Here is a 24,469-nt window from a genome sequence, read left to right on the forward strand (position 1 = left end):
AGCTGCAGCAGTGATGCACTAGGACGTTTCCACTAGTTGGAGCGCCTAGGACTAGAGGTCATAGCCTCTGAATTAATGGACGTTCTTTTAGAAAGGAGATGGGGAGGAATTTCTTTAGTCAGAGGGTGATGAATCTGTGGAATTCTTTGTCACAGACAGATGTGGAGGATAAGTGAATGGATATTTTTAAGGTGGAGATAGGTAGATTCTTGATTAGCGCGGGTGTCAGCGGTTATGGGGAGAAGGCAGGAGAATGGGGTTAGGAGGGAGAGATAGATCAGCCATGATTGAATGGCGGAGTAGACACGATGGGCCGAATGGTCTAATTCTGCTCCTGTGACTGATGAACTTATGAAGTATTGACTCCACCGCTGGGACACAGTGGGTCAGCAGGACAGCTGTCTGCACGTGAGGCCAATGTAATTCGGCCAATTGACGATGAAATGTGACTGTGCCTTTAACATTTCGGGGAAGGTTATGAACTCTGATCGTTGCGATTGTCTATTTCACATCGGAGTCTGCTCATATCGCCGCTTCATGTTAAATAAACTCTCCCTTGGGCTTTGAAGCTGATCCTCCATTTGATGCCATGTTGCTTTGTCTGCTCGATGGCTTGGAGTCTGATTGTGTAAACCGGGTCACAGGACGTTGGTGACATTTAGAGTAATGTTCAGTTTTTGATCACCCAGCTGTATGAAAGATGTTCATCGACAGTTTTCAAGAGAGAGTTAGTACTTGTTTAGAGATATAGCACGGAAACAGGCCCTTTCGGCCCACCGGGTCCGCGCCGACCAGCGATCCCCGCACATTAACACTATCCTACACACACTAGGGACAATTTTCACATTTATACCAAGCCAATTAACCTACATACCTGTACGTCTTTGGAGTGTGGGAGGAAACCGAAGATCCCGGAGAAAACCCACGCAGGTCACGGGGAGAACGTACAAACACCGTACAGACAACACCCGTAGTCGGGATTGAACCCGGGTCTCCGGCGCTGCATTCGCTGTAAGGCCGCAACTCTACCGCTGCGCCACTGTGCCGCCCAAAAGAGTTAGATTTAGCTCTGAGGGCTAAAGGAATGAAGGGATATGGGGAAAAAGCAGGAACGGGGACTGATTTTAGATGATCAGTCATGATCATATTGAATGGCTCAAAGGGCCGAATGGCCTACTCCTGCACCTATTTTTCAATATTTCTATGACACAAATCATCATTAATAATTTTGTATAGCCTAATTCAAATGCTTATTGGTAATCAGGAATTAACATACAGAAGACTCAAAATGCCGGAGTAACTCAGCGGGTCAGACAGCATCTCTGGAGAAAAGGAATAGGTGATGTTGAGGTTGAGACCCTTCTTCAGACTCTCAACCCGAAACGTCACCAATTCCTTTTCTCTAGAGATGCTGTCTGACCCGCTGAGTTACTCCAGCTTTAGGTGTCTACGGTTTCAACGAGCATCTGCAGTTCCTTCCTACACATGAGAAAGATGTTGTTGTGCAGCAGAGATTTGCAATGAAGAAGATCTGGAGAAGGGTCTCGACCCAATACGTCACCTATTCCTTCCCTCTAGAGATGCTGCCTGACCCGCTGAGATACTCCAACACTTTGTGTCTGTTTACAATGATGTTGCCAGGATTTGAGGGCCTGAGCTACAGGGGGAGGTTGAGCAGGCTAGGTTGACCACTACCACTGTGCCACAGTGATGTGGGAGAAATAGGTGGGAGTCACTGGGGAGGGGAGGGGGGAGGGTGAAGCGAGGTGGGGTGGGGGGGGGGGGGGTTGGACAGAGAGAAGGGAGGAGATTTGAGAGGGTTAGTTAGAGGTTACTTAAAATTGGAGAATTTAACCACAGCTTGTACTTTGTTCACTGTGACCCCACCAGTTGTGAGACTGACACTGAAGAAAGAATGGGTCGACTGGGCTTGTATTCACTGGAATTTAGAAGGATGAGGAGGGATCTTATAGAAACATATACAATTCTTAAGGGATTAGACAGGCTAGATGCAGGAAAAATGTTCCCGATGTTGGGGGGGGGTCCAGAACCAGGGGTCACAGTTTAAGAATAAGGGGTAGGCCATTTAGGACTGAGATGAGGAAAAACTTTTTCACCCAGAGAGTTGTGAATCTGTGGAATTCTCTGCCACAGAAGGCAGTGGAGGCCAATTCACTGGATGTTTTCAAGAGAGAGTTAGATGTAGCTCTTAGGGCTAACGGAATCAATGGATATGGGGAGAAAGCAGGAACGGGGTACTGATTTAGGTGATCAGCCATGATCATATTGAATGGCGGTGCGGGCTCGAAGGGCCGAATGGCCTACCCCTGCAACTCGTTTCTATGGGAGGAGAGTGCAGTCGGTCCTAGTCTCTCCTGTTATGGGTAGCGCTCACGTTCCCAGCCACTGCAGAGGAAGATTTGCTCTGCCTCAGTCCATTGTCTGGGAGAAACAGAGGCCTCTTCCAACCGGAGAAGAAGGGCCTGTTTCAAACACAATGTTTTGGAGTAACTCAGTGGAGAACATGGAGAGGTGAATGTTCGAGTGGGGACCCTTCTTCAGACTTGGGAGACCCCTTTGCCGAAGTGGTCCTCTGCTGACTGGTGTCTAAAGCCTGTTCAATGGCCTTGTCATTGGAGTTGAAAGGTTCTCTCTCTAATGCTCAGGGGCTTCTCTCTGAGCGCAGGTTGTAGTGATGTAAACATAGGCCTGGGGAGCAGGAGTCGGCCACTCAGCCCCCTGAGCTTTCTCCTTGGATCTGGCAGCATCTCTGGAGAACACGGTGGTGCAGCGGTAGAGTTGCTGCCTTACGGCGCCAGGTATCCGGGTTCAATCCCGACTACGGGTGCTGTCCCCATGAAGTTTGTACGTTCTCCCCGTGACCTGCGTGGGTTTTCACCGGGATCTCCAGTTTCCTCCCACACTCCAAAGACCTACAGGTTTGTAGGCTAACTGGCTTGGTGTAATTGTAAATTGCCCCTGGTGTGTGTAGGATAGTGTTAGTGTGCGGGGATCGCGGGTTGGCGCGGACTAGGTGGGCCGAAGGGCCTGTTTCTGCGCTGTATCTCTAAACTGAACCTAACCTGGATAGGTGAAGTTTCGGGTCGAGACCCTTCATATCATATCATATCATATCATATATATACAGCGCGGAAACAGGCCTTTTCGGCCCACCAAGTCCGCGCCGCCCAGCGATCCCCGCACATTAACACTATCCTACACCCACTAGGGACAATTTTTTACATTTTACCCAGTCAATTAACCTACATACCTGTACGTCTTTGGAGTGTGGGAGGAAACCGAAGATCTCGGAGAAAACCCACGCAGGTCACGGGGAGAACGTACAAACTCCGTACAGTGCACTTCTTCAGGCATTGATTTAAACGAGCATCTGCAGTGCCTTCCTACATAAGAAGGGCCTGTGTACGGTTTTATGTGGAACATTCTAATGGGAAGTGGATGGATTTGTTTTTCAGATCCAGGCGTCCGGGACCTGTTCCCACCGCTGCTCTGAGAATGGATTCTCCCATGCCAGTGATCCCACATCAGAAGGTAAGACCAGTCCCACCTAGTCCCCATTGCATCACCTCTGCAGTTACCCAGCTCTCTGAGCGGGTTCCTGATCAATGCCTCGGTAACTACGGACTGGTTCGCTGGTGTTCTCCATCGCTGGAGTGGGAATATGACCGGGAAGCAAGTCTTTCACTTCCTGCTGCTAACGTGGACTCTTCCCGGTCAAGGATCTCTGTGAGGGAACACTCCACTTCCCTTCGCTCGTCGTTGAGGCAGCACTTCCCAGTGGCCGGAAGAGTGCGACTCCCATTAAGCGTCCAGATGCCGAGGCCGCAGCTGCAAGGTTGCAGGCAGGCAGCTGCAACGTCAGGCAGTCGATCAGCAAAGTGTTGAAACTCTCAGCGTTGCAAGGGGAAACCTGACAGCTGGAACCCTCACAGCTGAAGATCTCACAAGTTTAGTTTAGTTCAGAGATACAGCGAGGAAACAGGCCCTTTGGCCCACTGAGTCCGCGCCGACCAGCGATCCCCGCACATTAACACTATCCTCCACACACCAGGGACAATTTGCATTTATACCAAGCCAATTAACCTGCAAACCTGTACGTCTTTGGAGTGTGAGAGGAAACTGAAGATCTCGGAGAAAGCCCACGCAGGTCACGGGGAGAACGTGCAAACTCCGTACAGACAGCGCCCGTAGTCAGGATCGAACCCGGGTCTCGGGTGCTGTAAGGCAGCAACTCTACCGCTGCGCCACCGTGCCGCCCCAAAATGTCATAAAGTCCATAGGAACACAATGAGGCCATTCGGCCTATCGGGTCTACTCCACCATTCAATCATGGATGGTCTATTGTTCCCTCTCCACCCCATCCCCCTGCCTTTCCCCCATAACCTTTGACACCCGTACTAATCAAGAACCTGTCAATCTCTGCTTTAAAAATACATAATGAAGCCCAATCTTGATGGAACTTTTAGAAAGTTAGTTTGGATGAACACAGACCTAGTTTAACACCAGTAAAAGGAGCGATGCAACCTCCAGCCTTATGGTTTCATGCCAAGGATCACAGGACCTTCTTAATGTTAAATCCACGATGCACCATCCTTGCAGATTGGAGAAATCCTTCTCTGCTTCTAATGATTAGGGTTTGTTTAAAAGTGACACAGCTTTCTAAACTGTGTGGTCCAACACTTTGGTTCAAACGGTTCAAACAGAAGTTCACTTGCACCTCCTCCAACCTCATCTACTGTCTCCACTGTTCCAGGTGTGGACTCCTACATATCTGGGAGACCAAGCAAGCGCAGCCTCGGTGATCGTTTCGCTGAACATCTCCACTCAGCCCGCCTAAACCAACCTGATCTCCCGGTTGCTCAACACTTTAACTCCCCCTCCCATTCCCACACTGACCTTTCTGTCCTGGGCCTCCTCCATTGTCAGAGAAAGGCCCAACGCAAATTGGCGGAACAGCGCCTCATATTTTGCTTGGATAGCTTACACCCCAGTGGTATGAACATTGACTTCCCTAACTTCAAGTAGCCCTTGCTTTTCCTCTCTCACCATCCCCTCCCCCAGTTCTCCCACCAGTCTTACTGTCTCCGATTGCATTTTATTTCTGTACCGCCCACTCCCCTGACATCAGTCGGAAGAAGGGTCTCGACCCGAAACGTCACACCATTCCTTCTCTCCAGAGATGCTGCCTGTCCCGCTGAGTTACTCCAGCATTTTGTATCTATCTCTGTCTTCATCTCATCTTCCTCCCTGCCTAGGGTTGCCAACTGTCCCGTATTAGCCGAGACATCCGGTATATTGGGCTAAATTGGTTTGTCCCGTATGGGACCGCCCTTGTCCCGTATTAGGCCGAGGGGCCGCTGTAGGCCCGGACAGTGTAGGTCCGGAGGCCCGGGCGCCGCCTAACGGAGGTTGCATAGCAACCCACCTCCCGGCCCGGGTGGCCGCCATTGGTGGAGCGGGAGCATGTGACCGCTGGCTGGGTGAAGTCACATGGGGCGTGGGGCGGTGACGTCACCTTGTCCCTTATTTGGGAGTGAGAAAGTTGGCAACCCTATCCCCACCATCCCTTGCTCTTCCCTCTCACACTCGCTGCTCTTCCCTCTCCCTCATGCTCTCCACCTCCCTGCTCTCCTTGTCAGGGTGATAATGCTGGGGGTGACGGAGACTGGGAGTCAGGGCTAATCTCAGTCGGGCCTTTCATTGCCCTGCAGTGCCATCACACCGAGGGCGTGGCCGCCCTGTGGCTTCAGATGGGCCCACAGCGCCACCTCTGGGTGACTGCCGGGAGCCCCTCACCGACGCCCTTTCCAAGTCTGTGGGAAGGAACTGCAGATGCAGGTTTAAACCGAAGATAGACACAAAATGCTGGAGTAACTCAGCGGGACAGGCAACGTCTATGGAGAGAAGGAATGGGTGACGTTTCGGGTCGCGACCCTTCTTCAGACTGATGTCAGGGGAGGGGGAGGTACAAAGATAAGGAAGTGTATGGTGTGAAAACAGGACTAAAGGGAATGACGATCAAGGAAAATGTGGAATCGATCATTGTGATCTGGGAGAAGATAAAAACCACAAAGCAAACAGAGATAAAATGTAGTCTGAGACAGTAAGACTGGTCGGAGAACTGGGAAGGGGGAGGGGTGGAGAGAGGGGGAGGCATGGAAGTAGGCCCTTCGGCCCATTGAGTCCACGCCGACCAGCAATCAACCACACACTAGTTCTATCCTACACACTAGGGACAATTTACAGAGCCAATTAACCTGCAAACCCGTATGTCTTTGGAGTGTGGGAGGAAACCCGTGCACTCGGAGAAAACCCACGTGGTCACAGGGAGAATGTACCAACTCTGTGCAGACAAGTCCCTCAGTCAGGATCGAACCTGGGTCTCTGGCGCTGTAAGGCAGCAACTCTGCCACTGCCCCATCTCTGGAGAACATGGATAATGACATTTGTGGTTGGGACCCTTCTCACTGATGTTGGTGGGGGGGAGGGAAAAACGCTGGAAGAGAGGGGGGGAGGGAGAGAAAACGTGGCAGGTAATGTGGACACAGGTGCGGGGAGCGGGGGTGGGGAGGGGTTGATAGGCAGATGGTTGGAACAAAGACCAGAGATGAAAAAGCAGAAGGTTTGAGACAAAAGGCTTTGGCCTGTCCCCTGTCCCCACTCCACCTGCTTTACAATCCCCCCATTACAATCAACCTGGAGAAGGGGCCCGACCAGAAAAGTCACCAGTCCATGTTCTCCAGCGATGCTGCCTTACACGCTGAGTTACTCCACCAATTTGTGTCTTTTTTTGTAAACCACCATCATTTAAATTCTAAAGCTGATGAACTAGTTTCTGCCCAGTGTAACTCTGCCCTTGCGATGGGTTTTATTTGCAAGGCCCTCATTTAAAAGCCGATGAGGCAGGCCGTTAGTGCAACTGGTGGAAATCAAATGTGACCAGATGGTCGGGCTAATCCCTTAATCCCTTAATCCTGTCAAATGAACAAAATCATTGCATGCAGTTTATTACAGTGTCACAGACACAGAGATATGTACAGAAACATGCATGACCAGAGGCACACACAGATGTCTGAAAGCTTGCGCGTGTCTGCATCTGTGTGCATGCATGGCACACACACACATGCACGCACGCACACGGACACGCGCTCATGCATGCACACCTGCAGACACATACATGCATGCACACACACACACACACACAGATAAACACACACACACACACACACACACACACACAGATAAACACACACACACACACACACACACACACAGATAAACACACACACACACACACACACACAGATACACACACACACACACACACACACACACACACACACACAGATAAACACACACACACACACACACACACAGATAAACACACACACACACACACACAGATAAACACACACACACACACACACAGATAAACACACACACACACACACACACAGATAAACACGCACACACACACACACACACAGATAAACACACACACACACACACACACATGCGCTCATGCATGCACACGTGCAGACACACACATGCATGCACACACACACAAGCACAGATAAACACACAGACACACACACAGGTACAGATAAACACACACACACACACACACAGGTACAGACACACACACGTGTTCAGATGTGAGCACATGCACACACACACACACACGCTGCCAGGCTTTAGAGGAGGAGGACTATTGAGTACAAGTGACGGGGAGGATTATTTGCCGTCTGTGGCTGGGTAGCTGATAGCGGACTTGTGAATGCAGCCTAATCCACTGCACCAGACGCCGGGATCAGTCGGTCCCCGTACACACGAGCAACTTAATTCATGCCACTCATTCTGCATCAGCATCTCCCCAGACCAACATCTGACGTCCTCGGTCAGAGATGGCATCTCGAAGGAATTGTCTTTGGAAATGGCACCTGTGTGGTGCCTAAACCTCCTGTCTCTGCCCTGCTGGCATCTAACCATTGCCACAAGCCAGGGAGTGTGGGGAACATAGGTCCAGTCATGGAGTCATGGATACAAGCCCTTTGCCCACGTCGACCAACGTGTCCCATCCACACTAGTCCCATCTGCCTGCGTTTGCCATATATCCCTCCAAACCTGTCCTATCCATGTACCTGACCAAATGTCTATTTAAAGTTGTGATAGTACCTGCCTTAACTAGCTCAGCTCGTTCCATACTCCCACCACACCCTGTGTGGAAAAAGATGCCACTCAGGTTCCTATTAAATCATCTTACTTCAACATAGTTTGAGCTGTGCTTTCGATAGAAAAAGGGAATTTTGGAGAAGGCAGAGGGAAATGTAGTTGAGACAAGGACAAGCAGTGATTGGGGTTTGAAACCAGTGGTGATTTACTTCTCGACTTTAGAGATACAGCACAGAAACAGGCCATTCGGCCCACTGAGTCCGCGCCGCCCAGCGATCCCCGCACACGAACACTATCCCACACACCAGGGACAATTTACAACTTACGGAGGCCAATTATCGTACAAACCTGTACGTCTTTGGAGTGTGGGAGGAAACTGGAGCACCTGGGGAAAACCCACGTAGTCACAGGGAGAATGTAGCAAACTCATAAAGACAGCACCCTTAGTCGGGATCGAACCCCCGTCTCTGGCGCCGTGAGGCAGCAGCTCTGCCGCTGCGCCACCGTGCCGCCCCTCGTCAGATGCACACTGGTTGGAGATATTAACCAGTGAGGTCAATGTGGTACAGACCACAGGGCAGGAGACATACGTACGGGTCGATTCAGCGTCGTGTGTTGAAGCCGTCTTCAGCTTTGAGATGCTTCCAAATTTTCCGAGGCGATTGTCTGGTGAGATGGTCTTCATTTTCTGCCAAGATGCTGCAGTATGCAGAGTGAAAGCCTGGATGGTTTGGGCGATGGGCTGGCGTTTTACTCTGCCCACTGGTGTGGGTTGCGTTGGTTGTGATCTGTGACGGTTGTTTATACCAGTGTGTGTGTGTGTGTGTGTGTGTGTGTGTGTGTGTGTGTGTGTGTGTGTGTGTGTGTGTGTGTGTGTGTGTGCGCGTGTGTGTGTGTGTGTGCATGTGTGTGTGTGCGTGCGTGTGTGCGTGCGTGCGCGCGTGCGCGTGTGTGCGTGCGTGCGTGTATGCGTGCGTGCGTGTGCGTGCGTGTGTGTGTGCGTGCGTGCGTGCGTGTGCTGTCCGTGGCTGTGTGTTGTTGCAGGAGCCCGACCTGGAGAGCGGCCACAGTCCAGGGAGCAGATACCAGACGTCGACCCCCGAGCAGCGGCCCTGCGTGGGGACCCTGCCCACCGACACCCCCCGCCCGCCCAACGACATCTCCTGGGACTGGTCCAGCTCCAGGACCACCAACATCTCCTGCAGCTCGCAGCTGACCGCTTCCTTCGGCCAGACATCTTCTGGGACCACCTCGATGTTCTCACCAGCCACCCCTCTGACCCCTGACCTCTTACCTCAAGGAGGGGTCAACCTCTCGCGGGCGGCGGCCCGGGTCTCCGATGCATCTGGCGTGAAGGGTGCGACACCCAGATCCACCCCACGGGGGCAGTACAACAGCCCCATTGGTCTGTACTCAAAAGAGAGCGTTCAGGAAATGCTGAGGCCCATTGGCCAGGAGGATGGCAGACGGGGCAGGCTCTCCACGGGCGGACTGCTGTCAGGGTACGTACCGCAAACCTCATCCCCACCGCGACGTGAAGGGGACGGGTGTTCTGTAGGGGAACCTCTCACTGAACAGCCTCCTGAGCAGTCGGTAATGGCCAGCCCCATCGGCTGGTTGCATCCCCCCCTTTGCCAGTGACCCTCCTCCAAAGAGATACCTCATCAAGCCTTCCAACTTGCCGTCCTTGCCTCCTAACATGGCACAGGAGGCTCTGCCTTGCAAACTCTGGGATCTTGGAGAAGGTTGAATCTCTAGGATCTGGGAGAACGTTGCAATCTGGGATCTTGTCAAATGTCACATCCTCTGGATTCTTGGAGAACCTTGCAACCCTTGGGATGTCAGAGAACATTGGGCCTCCTGCACCTTGGAGAACATTGATCATGGAGAACGTCACACCTGCTGGATTCTTGGAGAACATTGCAACCTCTCAAATATTGGAGGACGATGAAGAATTTGTGAGGAACTCCGTCCGTCCATGGTGCAGGAACACGAGGACAGGAAGCATTGGAACCAGAGAATAATTGCAGGACAGCAGAAAGACACTCAGTTCATCAGTGCTTCCCCAGCAGAATGGCCCCATCCCTCCCCTTTCCCCTTCGACCTGCAAATGATCTTCCCTTGTATCTACCCAGTTCCTACTTGTACGCCCTGATGGAGGAGCGCTGATGATGCTCAGCTCTGGGGCTTTGTCTCACCACTTTGAGATCCAAGCTGATTTACACCTTCATTCCATCTACTGCCTTGGTTACGTAACTCCACCGTGGATCATTTCCTTGATCCAACAAATAGTTTTCCACCCATTAGAATTCGGACTATGGCACTGTCTCCAGAGATTAAACAGGGCAACTGAGATGGAGTCACCTCCTGACTGGGTCTACCAGAGGGGTTGGCCATTGTTCCGATGGTCTGCTACTGATTTTGCTGTTGCAAGTTTACATCTGGTGGCAAGAGTCAGGCTCTGAATGAAACTGGAATTGCAGTGTGTTTGGGTGCCGCAGATAGAGGTGGTTTCATGGCCTCTGACTATACGCAGTTTACAGTCACTGTATTATCATCATATCATATCATATATATACAGCCGTATATACATATATATATATTGTCAGCAACCGCTTGTCCTTGCCTCTGGTGCAATCAGTTCTCAGTGGGACTGAAGGTGTATGTTTATAGGGTTGAGTTTGCCATTCATTGCTTGTGTGTCAAAGGCACTGCCTGGCTACTGGGACCAGGCACTTCCTCTGTAACAGATGATGAGATGGAAAGACGCACAAACCGCCACTTTTATTTTAGTTTTTAGAGATACAGAGTGGAAACAGCCCCTTTGGCCCGCTGAGTTCAACTTGGGACTTTTTTTAAATGGTGCCAAAATATGCCGACTGGTGTGTGCGTGATTTATTCAAAAAGAATTTCACTGTGCAGTCTACACGAGACAATGAAACACCATTGATCCATTGAGCATTACGATACAGCGTGTATTACATCACAGCATACAGCATTACAACACTGTGTACAGCATTACAACACAGCATACAACATTATAACACAGCGTACAGCATTATAATATAGCGTTATAACACAGGATACAGCATTATAACACAGCATTACAGTACATACAGTATTACAACACAGCATACAGAATTACAACACATGTTCCCAATGTTGGGGGAGTCCAGAACAAGGGGCCACAGTTTAAGAATAAGGGGTAGGCCATTTAGAACGGAGATGAGGAAGAACTTTTTCAGTCAGAGAGTGGTGAAGGTGTGGAATTCTCTGCCTCAGAAGGCAGTGGAGGCCAGTTCGTTGGATGCTTTCAAGAGAGAACTGGATAGAGCTCTTAAGGATAGCGGAGTGAGGGGGTATGGGGAGAAGGCAGGAACGGGGTACTGATTGAGAGTGATCAGCCATGATCGCATTGAATGGCGGTGCTGGCTCGAAGGGCTGAATGGCCTACTCCTGCACCTATTGTCTATTGTCTATTGTCTATTGTCATACAGCATTATAATTCAGCACTCCACTCTCTCCTTTCTTTCTACAATGCCCCGGCCGCAGGGGGCAAATACGACCCACCGATCGGCCGTGGAAGTCCCGATGCGGTCGAGATCGGCCGCCTCACCTGGCCGAGGTGCCACATTATGAATGAATGAATGAATAAGTTTATTGGCCAAGTATGTGCATATACAAGGAATGTGCCTTGGTGCTCCGCTCACAAATGACAACACAAACATACAGTTAACAATTAAGAATAAAGCATAACCACATCAAAACAATAAGGACACAACATTACGGTCTAAACATGTGGGTGAAAATAAACCAGAGCAAAAAAGAGACTACAGACTTTGGTTATTGAGTAGAACTACCACTTGTGGAAAAAAAGCTATTTTTATGTCTGGCTGTGGCTGCTTTGACAGTCCGGAGTCGCCTTCCAGAGGGAAGCACTTCAAAGAGTTTGTGGCCAGGGTGAGAGGGGTCAGAGATGATCTTGCCCGCTTGCTTCCTGGCCCTTGCAGTGTACAGTTCGTCAATGGGGGGAAGGTTGCTGCCAACAACCTTCTCAGCTGTGCGAACGATCCGTTGCAGCCTCCGGATGTCGTGCTTGATGGCTGAGCCAAACCAGACCATGATGGAGAAGGTGAGGACGGACTCAATGATGGCAGTGTAGAATTGGACCATCATTGATTGTGGCAGATTGTGTTTCTTCAGTTGCCGCAGGAAGTACATCCTCTGCTGGGCCTTTTTGACTGTGGAGTCGATGGTGGCCCCCCTTTTAAGGTCCCTGGAGATGATGGTTCCAAGGAGCTTAAATGACTCCACAGATGTGACTGTTATTGGGGGGGGGGGGGGGGGGGGGAATTTCAAGTCTCTCGTGATTTTGTCCGAATTACAGGAGGTGCCGGATCATCAGTTGCTGGAAAATCGATGGACCAGGATTATCCACAAATCCGTCGCTGTGTTCTTTAACCACTGGACATTGCCTCGGGGGGGGGAGGGCAGTGGGATGGGCGGGGGGCATCTCTCTCTTGCAGACTGGAACCACGAGGGTCCGCGTCACTCCTGACGTACTGCCGCCTGACTTGGCAACTAAACCGTCTTCTTTCAATCTTCTTCCCTCCGCAGATTGTCGACACTTCAGCCAAGTTAGTGGGCAGCCTTCCTGTGGTAGTGTGTTGTGTGTAGTGCCCCAGGGCAGCACGAGATGGCCCTCTCTCCCCCCGCCCTGTCCTCTCTCTCTCCCCCGCCCTGCCCCCTCTCTCCACCCAACCTGCCTTCTCTCTCCCCCGCCCTGCCCTGTCTCTCCCCCCGTCCTGCCCTCTCTCTCCCTGGCCTGGTCTCTCTCTCCCCCCCGACTTACCCTCTCTCTCCCCGACCTGTCCTCTCTCTCCCTGACCTGTCCTCTCTCCCCCCGCCCTGCCCCCTCTCCCCCCGCCCTGCCCCCTCTCCCCCCGCCCTGCCTTCTCTCTCCCTGACCTGTCCTCTCTCCCCCCGCCCTGCCCCCTCTCCCCCCGCCCTGCCTTCTCTCTCCCTGACCTGTCCTCTCTCCCCCCGCCCTGCCCCCTCTCTCTCCCCCTGCCCTCCCTCTCTCTCCCCCTGCCCTCTCCCCGACTTACCCTCTCTCTCCCCGACCTGTTCTCTCTCTCCCCGACTTACCCTCTATCTCCCCGACCTGCCCTCTCTCCCCCAACCTGCCCTCTCTCTCCCCCTGCCCTGCCCTCTCTCTCCCCGACTTACCCCCTCTCTCCCCGACCTGTTCTCTCTCTCCCCGACTTACCCTCTATCTCCCCGACCTGCCCTCTCTCCCCCAACCTGCCCTCTCTCTCCCCTCGCCCTGCCCTCTCTCTCCCCGACCTGCCCTCTCTCTCCCCAACCTGCCCTCTCTCTCCCCGACCTGCCCTCTCTCTCCCCAACCTGCCCTCTCTCTCCCCGACCTGTTCTCTCTCTCTCCCCGACTTGCCCTCTCTCCCCCCGACTTGCCCTCTCTCTCCCCCTGACCTGCCCTCTCTCCCCCTGACCTGCCCTCTCTCTCCCCCTGACTTGCCCTCTCTCTCCCCCTGACCTGCCCTCTCTCCCCCTGACCTGCCCTCTCTCCCCCTGACCTGCCCTCTCTCTCCCCCTGACTTGCCCAGTCTCTCCCAGGCCTGCGTTGGTGTGCAGCATGCAGGTTGCGGTTGTACTTGCAGGTGTTGCGTTGTGTCCCTGCCTGTGTTCTGTAATCATTGGTGCTTTCCCCTATTCTGCTGAATACATGCAAACTCCAATGTTTGGTTTGGTTTAGTTTAATTTTAGTACAGTCTAGTTTAGTATAGTCTAGTTTAGTACAGTCTAGTTTAGTGTAGTCTAGTTTAGTTTAGTGATACAGCATTGAAACAGGCCCACTGAGTCCACTTTACTTTACTTTAGATTAGTTTAGTTTAGTTGTTTAGCTTAATGTAATTTGGAGATGCAGTGTGGAAACAGGCCCTTCGGCCCCCTTCTGTGCCGACCACTGACGACATGCACACTAGCACAATCCTACACACTGTGGAACGATTTACAGAAACCAATAACCCCTTACGTTTTTGGAATGTGGGAGGAAACCGAACCAGAGAACCCAAAGAAAACCAACACGGTCACAGGGAGAACGTACAAACTCCGTACAGACTAGGGTTGCCAACTGTCCCATATTAGCCGGGACATCCCGTATTTTGGGCTAAATTTTTTCGTTCCGTATGGGACTGCCCTTGTCCCGTATTAGGCCCGGGGGGCACTGTAGGCCTGGACACTATAGGCCCGGACACTGTAGGCCCGGACACTGTAGGCCCGGACACTGTAGGCCCGGACAGTGTAGGCCCAGACACTGTAGCCCGGACACTGTAGGCCCGAACACTGTAGGCCCAGACTGTGTAGGCCAGGACACTGTAGGCCCAGACACTGTAGCCCGGACACTGTAGCCCGGACACTGTAGGCCCAGACTGTGTAGGCCAGGACACTGTAGGCCCGGACACTGTAGGCCCGGACACTGTAGCCCGGGGGCCGCTGTAGTCCTGGACAGTGTAGGCCCGGACACTGTAGGCCCAGACAGTGTAGGCCCAGACACTGTAGCCCGGACACTGTAGCCCGGACACTGTAGGCCCAGACTGTGTAGGCCAGGACTCTGTAGGCCCGGACACTGTAGCCCGGGGGCCGCTGTAGTCCCGGACAGTGTAGGCCTGGAGGCCCGGGCGCTGCCTAACAGAGGTTGCGCAGCAACCCGCCTCCCGGCCTGGGCAACCGGCATTGGTGGAGCGGGAGCACGTGGCCGCTGGCTGGGTGAGGTCACGTGGGGCGCGGGGCGGTGACGGAACACTTTGTCCCTTATTTGGGAGTGAGGAAATTGGCACCCCTAGTACAGACAGCACCCGAAGGAATATTCAGCCGGGTCTGTGACATGCATGAGAACAAAGAGTTAGCCTTGCAACTAACTCCCCAGCTCGCTGCCCGTAACATCAGAGCTGCCCGCCAACCCCCTGGTTGCATTAAACAAGCTGATGTTGAGCAGGCAGGCGGGGATGAAGAGGGAACTCTGTCTTCCAAATGTTTCCTCAGGGATGATGCGGGAGTTTGAGGGGGCTGGTGTGAGAGTGGGGGGGGGGCTTGTCGTGTGGATTGTGTGGGACGTGGCGGTGTTTGTGCTGCATGCGGGACAAGGCGTCATGTGTGCGTGGCTGTAATGGCGGGCGATGGCGTTGCATGCAAGGAATGTGGCGTGGTTGGTGGCGGCGGGCGATGGCGATGGTGCCACGTGCAGGTGTGGAGCCGCACACTGGCGGGCGGAAGGTGGGAGCATGGCCGAGCTTCCGTTAACGCCTGTCTCCTGCAAACGGAAAAGCAGGAATATCTCCCTCTGGCCCGTGCCAGCAGAAGGAAGAGTGGAGGCCGAGAACAGTGGCCCTCCACAGTGACATCAGGCGGCTTACAGCAGCGGCCAGAGTCTAGTCTAGTTTAGTTTGGAGACCCAGCGCGGAAACAGGCCCTTCGGCCCACCGATTCCATGCAGGCCAGTGATCACCCCCTACACTAGTATTATCACACACACACTAGGGACAATTTACAAAAGCTAATTAACCTACAAACCTGTACGTCTTTGGAATGTGGGAAGAAACCGGAGAAAACCCACGCAGGTCTTTAGTTGAGAGATACAACGTGGAAATAGGCCCTTTCGGCCCATCGGGTCCGCGCCGACCAGCGATCCCCACACATCCTACACCCACTAGGGACAATTTTTACATTTGCTAAGCCAATTAACCTACAAACCTGCACGTCTTTGGAGTGTGGGAGGAAAGCGAAGATCTCGGAGAAGGTACAAACTCTGTACAGACAGCACCCGCAGTCAGGATCAAACCCGGGTCTCTGGCGCTGTAAATGCTGTAAGGCAGCAACTCTACCGCTGAGCCACCGTGCCGGCCTAAGGCTTCTGCAGCTGCTGCCCTCCCGCCACTAACCCCTGAGCTTGCCCCCTGTACCTGCCAAGCTTCACCCTCTCTGTTCCTCTCTTCCCGTGGCCAGTAGTAACTACGTGGAGCGTTTCAACCCCAGCCTGCTGAAGGACTCGGTGATGTCCACACACAAGCCCATCGAGGTGAAGGGCCCGGGGGGCAAGGCCACCATCATCCACGCCCAGTACAACACTCCCATCAGCATGTACTCCCAAGATGCCATCATGGATGCCATTGCGGGCCAAGCCCACGCCAGGGGCAGCGATCTCTCCAGGTATGCCCGCGACTCCCCCACCTGCACGCAGCGGCAACATGCAGCGTCAATGGAAAGATGCAGCACCGAAACAGGCCCCTCGGCCTACAGTGTCCGTGCTGACCAGTGACCACCCCCTTCACACACCACTTCCATCTTATCCCACTTTGTCATCCACTCCCCACAAACCAGGGACGCATTCACCTGCAAACCCGCACGCCTTTGGGATGTGGGAGGAAACCGGAGTGCCCGGAGGAAACCCACGCAGTCACAGGGGGAACGTGCAAACTCCACACACACAGGCATCAAACCCGAGTCCCTGGCACTGTGAGGCAGCGGCTCCATCGTCTGCCCACTCTGGGTCACCCACACTGGAGTTGTGTTAAGCCTCTGAAATTAAAAATCGAGGAGATTTAATGTGCTCATTTGAAGATCGAGTAACAATATCATTTAATTAAAGTTCAGCGTTTGATTGAAAGGTGCTTAATCAATGGTAGTCTTCTGGCCTATGTGGAAGTAATCATGGGTTTAAATCAGTCTGAAGAAGGGTCCCGACATGAAACGCCACCTATCCATGCTCTCGAGAGATGCTGCCTGACCCACTGAGTTACTCCAGCACTCTGTGTCTTTTCTTTGGTGAAGCAGCATCTGCAGTTCCTTGTGTCCATGGGTTTAATCATGAGTGAGTGTGTGTGTGGGCATGTGTGTGTGTGTCTGTGTGTGTGTGTGTGTGTGTGTGTGTGCGTCTGTGTGTGTGTGTGTCTCTGTCTGTGTGTGTGTGTGTGTGTGTGTGTGCGTGTGTGTGTGTGCGTGTGTGTGTGTGTGTGTGTATGTGTGCGTCTGTGTGTGTGTGTGCGTCTGTGTGTGTGTAAGTGTGCGTCTGTGTGTGTGTGTGTTGGGTTGGGGGACTGGTTGCATACTGGAACAAGCTCTTGGCCTTCCCCTCTCCCCTCTCCCCTCCACCTCCCCCCCCCTCCCCGTCACGCTCCCCCACTCCACAGCTTCCAGTCCCACAAGGGAACATGACGCGTTGGGATTTTGACGGGAAAGAGATTCTCAGTGAGAAACTCCACGCTTCAAGCTGAGATTTTGCTGCCCGCCTCCGTTCTTTGCCAAGACCCCACTCCACTGTCAGAGTAATCACCTAGTGCCTGCAACCCAGAGCGCTGAGTCGGGGATTTGCAAGGCCACTGAGGCACGACTCGTCGGGTCTTCAAGTGTCACGTTCAGTCCCTCCACGGGGGAAGGCCTGGAAAGGCTTGAACCTCGCTGTGGAGGTCTGAGACTACGGTTGCCAACTGTCCCGTATTAGCCGGGACATCCCGTATTCTGGGCTAAATTAGTTTGTCCCGTACGGGACCGCCCATGTCCCGTATTAGTAGGGTTGCCAACTTCCTCACTCCCAAATAAGGGACAAAGGGTGACGTCACCGCCCCGCGCCCCATGTGACCTCACCCAGCCAGCGGCCACGTGCTCCCGCTCCACCAATGGCGGCCACCAGGGAGCACGTGGCCGCTGGCTGGGTGAGGTCACGTGGGGCGCGGGGCGGTGACGTCACCTTGTCCCGTTGATTTGGGAGTGAGAAGGTTGGCAACCCCATCTGAGACCCATACCCACTCCAACCACGGGCAGGGGATTGGCCTCCCAGCCCGACATCCCTTGCACTACTTGGTCGTTGTGTGACAGATATTTATACGGGTGGGAAAATAATGGTGTAAGATTGTTCAAAGGTTTGTAGACCCTGGTGCATCTGAAACGGGCCTCACTCAACACCATGGTAGCAGCTTCTGGGGGGGGGGAAGCATCTCATAACCTTGTGATGATCCTGTATGTGGCTCGCCAGAACCTCCGCCAGAGAGGACCATCGGATATCTTCTGTAGATCTGGGGAATAGTGTTTGCAAACTCAACTTTTTTTGTTTCTAACGGTATGTTGCTTCTCTTTCTTCACCCCCTCCTTCTCCAACCTCAACCCACTCACCCCCCCCCCCCCCTTCCCCCCCCCCCTTCCCCCCACCCCCCACCCCTCCCAATCCCCGTTGCTAACACACAACTCTTATTGTCATGTTCTGTCCACCGGTCTATCAAACCAACCCACCCTGCGGTCAATGCCTTGTCCGGTGTTTGATCATGTGACCGCCCCAGTGGTCCAGAACCTCCGTTTGCGTAAGTAGGTCCATTTTTCAAGAGTGTTTTATTGTCATATGTCCCGACAGGACAATGGCATCTTTCATAACCGGACTGTCATCTCTTAACCAACTAAACTCAAGACGGGCAAGAAACACCATTTCAGTCACAGATTACCAAGGTGGTAGACTCCCACTTCTTGCTTCCTGGCCATTTATGTTGAAATTGTGCCCTGACAACTTTCCCTTTTTTGGTTTCCTGTCGTTCAGCGCGGAGTTTCTGTGAGCACCACCAGGGGGCAGAAGTTGATGTTGACGAGGGTGGGTGGGGGGGGGGGGAGGGGGGTTGGGGGGGGGTGGGCAGGGGAATGACAAAGAGCTTTTGCATGCAAAGGATGGCTAGAATTTGGGAAGCCTTTACCCGGATGGGTGGTGGAACCACATACTCCAACAACATTTCAGAAATAACTAGGCAAGCACCAGAATTTTAAAAAGGCTCAGAGAGTCATGGACTAAGTGCCGATAACTGGGATTAGTGGGATAGACAAATTCTGAGGGGACATTTTGCAAGGCTGTGACTCTATTCCTTGGAGCGCAGGAGGATGAGGGGCAATCTTATACAGGTGTATAAAATCATTAGAGAATAGATCGGGTAGACGCACAGAGTCTCTTGCCCAGAGCAGGGGAATGGAGGACCAGAGGACACAGGTTTAAGGTGAAGGGGAGAAGATTTAATAGGAATCTGAGGGGTAACCTTTCCACACAAAGGCTGGTGGGTGTATGGAACGAGCTGCCGGAGGAGGTAGTTGAGGCTGGGACTATCCCAACGTATAAGAAACAGTTGGACAGGTACATGGATAGGACAGGTTTGGAGAGATATGGGCCAAACGCAGGCAGGTGGGACTAGTGTGGCTGGGACATGATGGCCGATGTGGGCAAGTTGGGGCAAAGCTCTACTGCTGCCCCAACCTTCTTAGTATCACGTTGATGATGTTTGGTTGGGGTTGGGGAAGGTGTAAGTGGCGGGGCATTACAGAGCTAGCCTGCGGTCAGTCATTAGACAGTGTGGGAGCACGAGAAGCCTTGGCCAGCCACGTATACCTGGTTCCCAAGAGGGTGAAAGGTGGACAATCTACCAGCCATAATCCACGTATCAGAACAGCTTCCTTTCACATCACAGCAGATCTGACTTTAAAAGCATCGAAATCTTGAACATCGATAGCAAATACAACTTAATGGGGAAGAATTTTTAAAAAGAACATAGAACATAGAACAGTACAGCACACGAACAAGTCTCTTGGTCCACAGTGTTTGTGTCGAACACCATGCTGAGTTAAACTGATCCTCCCTGCCTCTACATGATCCATACCCCTTCCATTCCCCACATGTCCCTGTACCTGAAAGCTTCTTAAATGCCACTATCGTATCTGAACCCACCACCACCCCTGCCAATGCATTCCAGGCCCCCAATCTCGGACTAGAGGCCAGGGCCTCAGAATTAAAGGACGTTTCTTTAGGAAGGAGATGAGGAGGAATCTCTTTAGTCAGAGGGTGGGGAATCTGTGGAATTCTTCGCCACAGACGGCTGTGGAGGCCAAGGCAGTGGATATTTTTACGGCAGAGATGGATAGATTCTTGATTAGTGCGGGTGTCAGGGGTTATGGGGAGATGGCAGGAGAAAGGGGTTAGGAGGGAGAGATAGATCAGCCATGATTGAATGGCGGAGTAGACACGATGGGCCGAATGGCCTAATTCTACTCCTATCCCTTATGACCTTATGACCCTCTGTGTTAAAAACAACTTGCCCAGCACATCACCATTATATTTTCCCCTTAGTCTCAACTTACAGCTATGCCCTCCAGTGTTGGACATGCCCACCCTGGGGAGAAAGGCTCTGACTGTCTACCCTGTCTATGCCTCTCATGGTTGTACATATGGGTTGAATTGGGTCGTAAGGCGAGTTTATGAATCAGTGGAGAGTTTACCATTGCAGTCGGTACAACAGGCCAAAGGGTACGGTTGTTGGAGGTTGGAATGGAGGTCAAGAAACCAGCGATGAAGTGTGGAAGGATTTTGATCAATAAGAATGATCTATTGGGTTATTCCTTGCATTGGGGAAACACCGTACCAGAGAGAACAGACGGCCTTTGATCTCGGGGTGTTAATTGTGAGGAAATGTTGGGGAAACAAGTTTTTATTCAAAAAGATGTGAAGGAATGCCAGTTGATTCTTGATTAGCAGAAGTCAAAGATAGATCAACTTTGACTGAATGGTAGAGTAGACTTGATGGGCTGAATGGCCTAATTCTGCTCCGTGAACCTATCATCTTTGCTTGTTAATTCCCACTGGCGATGAATTCAAAATTGGGAAACCTGGGAGAAAATTTGATATTTCCAGCGGAGGTTTCTTTGGCACAAGAACCCAATGGGAGAAGGTACCAAGGGAGCAAAGGTGTAAATACACTGGCCGGTTGTCTGAGTGTGTCTTTGTGTAGATGTGGGCAGGAGATGGATTCAGATCCACCGTGATCTGGTGGGTCAGTTAAGTCCTTCCCTGTTTTAAAGATGATCGACCTACCCTTTCACATGCCAGCGTTTCAAACGCGGTCCTGAAAATCCGGGTGGCGATGGTCTCAATCCAGTCAATGATTTTGTGCTTCATTAGAAATCAGAGTGAACTTGAAATGTTGATGTTTGCCCCTTGGCCTCTCCACACTGCTGCATGTAATGCTGGGTTAAGTGTGCAAAATATACTCACATTTAAAAATGTCACTTTCCACTCTCACACTTGCAAATCCTGACCGTCATTTGTTGTTCCTTTTGTTTGCTAACCCGAGCTAACCATCATGAGAGAAAATTAACGTTTGTATTCATTACGATTGATCCGAACCTTTGGAATGCGTTGGGTGGAAGGGCGAAGCTTGTTTTCCTTGTTGGAATGTTTTTGCGTGATGGGTTTCCAAGACGTTTAACCTTAAGGATCAGGTATCTCCGAAACAAAGTTCACAAAGTTAACAAAGAGCAGGAGAAGTTTGCGATCGGGATTATTCTTTTACTGTATCCAAAGAACAAGTTTACTTGTTGTCGAGTGGCAACTGTGGTTATAGAACTCAATGGCCGCTCAACGCGCAACAAGATGGTGCAGCGATCAGTATAATATGGAGAGGGGTCGAGGAGGCGTAGGGGCGGTGAAATATAGTCAGAGAACAAAGGCTGCAGTACCTGCTTGTAAATGTCTGTGGTTTTCAATGGACACCGTCTCTGCCCTTTACAAATGCGCTCCAAATAGTGAGAAACAGTTGATGTTTCAGGTCAAAGGCTATTCAAGTTATCAGCCTGAAGGGTTGGATTGTGCAGGAAGACTGCAGCCCCCCTCTCCCCCGGCTCTCAGTCTGAAGAAGGGTCTCGACCCGAAACGCCACCCTTTCCTTCTCTCCAGAGATGCTGCCCGACCCGCTGAGTTACTCCAGCATTTTGTGTCTAATTATCTAATCTGAAGCGTTAACCGTTTCATTCTCCATAGAAGCTGCCTGACCTGCTGAGTATTTCCAGCATTTTCTGCTTTAATTGAAGGTTAGACATACTGAGTAGTGGTCACTGTGTGTCCGTGTGCATGTTTTGTAATGACAGGGGGAGGGTATCATTGTTCCCACCCCACAGTGGTTGGGCCAGATTGTGGTGCAAAGCATTTGCAGGAAGTTTCTTACAAAGTAAAACCAGCAGGCTCTGCTCATTTGTATCAGACATGTCTCTCTCCCTCTCTCTCACACACACACTCGTTCACTCTCTCCCCCTCTCCCTCTTTCACTCACTCACTCACTCATATTCTCTCTTTCTCTCTCACTCTCTGTCTGCCTCTCCCTCTCTCTCCCCCTCTCCCTCCCCCTTTCCAACCCTCCCCCCTCTCCCGCTCTCCCCTCTCCCTCTCTCCCTCTCCCTCTCCCCCTACCCCTCTCCGTCTCTGTCTCTCTCTGTCTCTCTCTCTCCCCCCACCCCTCTCTCTCTCTCCCTCCCCTCTCTCTCCCTCCCCCTCTCTCTCTCTCTATCTCTTTTTATGTCTGTCAGTTTCTGTGTCTCATTCTCTCTCTCATTCGCTCTCTCGCACTCTCTCTCTCTCATTCTCACACACTCTCTCTCACACACACACACACACACACACACACATGTTCACACACACACACACACACACACACACACATACACACTAAACGTTCATTGATAGCTTGCTGATGTACAACCTGCTCTTTGATGGAGTCGTGTTGCGTTACCTGCTGCTGGATGATGTGGGACATTTGGAGGAAGGTTTGGTTTTGTCCAGGATGGTGTGGTGGGTTTGCTTTGACAGTGTGTTCATTGACATCACAGTGATCAACAATTGTCCCAGTGGTGAATGGAAACCAGAGTTATTTAGTGGTTTATTGGAATTCATCTGATATTTGATGTTGATTCTTGGAGCCCTTGGAGACTGCAAGATAACAGATGATTGTAATCTCTATTATTTGTCTGTTTTCTACAAAAGTCATTGCTTGTTGAAAATGTAATGCATATTTCTTGCTATAAGAACTGCAAACAATCTGCTGTGTGGAGTAGTTCATGGTCCTCGCAGGTAGATAGTTGCCTCTGGCCATGCCTGTGCAGTTTAATGTAACACTTTTGCTCCAGTGTCTCCTGTGGTTTTGGGATATTTATCCTGCAAAATAACTCCGTTCAGTTCGGTTTATTGTCACGTGTACCGAGGTACAGTGAAAAGGTTTTGTTGCGTGCTGACCAGTCAGCATGATTATGATCGAGCCATTTACAGTGTACAGATACATGATAAGGGAATAACTTTTAGTGCAAGGTAAAGCCAGCAAAGTCCAATCAAGGATAGTCCGAGGGTCATCAAAGAGGTCGTTCAGCATTGCTCTCTGGGTGTGGTAGGATGATTCAGTTGCCTGATAACAGCTGGGAAGAAACTGTCCCTGAATCTGGAGGTGTGTGTTTTCACACTTCTATACCTTTTGCCCAATGGAAGAGTGGAGAAGAGGGAGTGACCGGGGTGAGACTGGTCCTTGATGATGCTGCTGGCCTTGCCGAGGCAGCGTGAGGTGTAGATGGAGTCGATGGCAGGGAGGTTGGATTGTGCGATGGTGATGGTCGGGCCGCGTCATGTTCTCAGCTACAGATTGCGTGGACCTGGCTCTGTCCAGGAACCTGATTCACAGATGTAGGAGGAGGCTTCATTCCTCGGGTCATTGTGTCTTTGGAGACAGTGCCTTGTGTGGACAGATCCCATCTTGCATCGGCGAAACCAAACGCAGGCTCGGCGATCGCTTCGCTCAACACCTGCGCTCACTTCGCTCAACACCTGCGCTCAGTCCGCACTAACCAATCTGATCTCCCGGTGGCTGAGCACTTCAACTCCCCTCCAATTCCCAGTCTGACCTTCCTGTCAGGGCCTCCTCCAGTGCGATAGTGAGTCCCACCGGAAATTGGAGGAACAGCACCTCATATTTCGCTTGGGCAGCTTGCAGCCCAGTGGTATGAACATTGACTTCTCCAACTTTAGATAGTTCCTCTGTCCCTCTCTTCACCTCCCCCTTCCCAGATCTCCCACTGTCTTCCTGTCTCCACCTATATCCTTCCTTTGTCCCGCCCCCCTGACATCAGTCTGAAGAAGGGTCTCGACCCGAAACATCTCCCATTCCTTCTCTCCCGAGATGCTGCCTGACCTGCTGAGTTACTCCAGCATTTTGTGAATAAATACCTTCGATTTGTACCAGCATCTGCAGTTATTTTCTTACACCACCTTGTGTGTTCGTACGTGCTGAGGGAACCAAGTGATTTTAGATCTGGTGCTGGGAGTGACGTTGGGGCAGTAGTTGAGCCGGCATCTTATTGAGGAGCTCCTCAACATCTCTTTCTAATGGAATTCCTCAGCCCTCATTGCCGCAACTGGGGAGATTGA

General features: G+C 51.8%; 1 protein-coding gene across 1 annotated transcript in view; it reads left to right on the plus strand.

The window, feature by feature from the left end:
• Positions 1–24,469, plus strand: part of LOC144610102 (LIM domain-binding protein 3-like) — a 95,553-nt gene that overhangs the window by 63,484 nt on the left and 7,600 nt on the right. Inside the window, exons 4-5 of the mRNA XM_078428651.1 lie at positions 3,477–3,552; positions 9,238–9,695. Of these exons, the coding sequence (XP_078284777.1) occupies positions 3,477–3,552; positions 9,238–9,695 (534 nt within the window). The remainder of the gene's footprint in view (positions 1–3,476; positions 3,553–9,237; positions 9,696–24,469) is intronic.

The sequence above is a fragment of the Rhinoraja longicauda genome, chromosome 35 (assembly GCF_053455715.1).
Source record: "Rhinoraja longicauda isolate Sanriku21f chromosome 35, sRhiLon1.1, whole genome shotgun sequence".
NCBI classification, from domain to species: domain Eukaryota; kingdom Metazoa; phylum Chordata; class Chondrichthyes; order Rajiformes; family Arhynchobatidae; genus Rhinoraja; species Rhinoraja longicauda.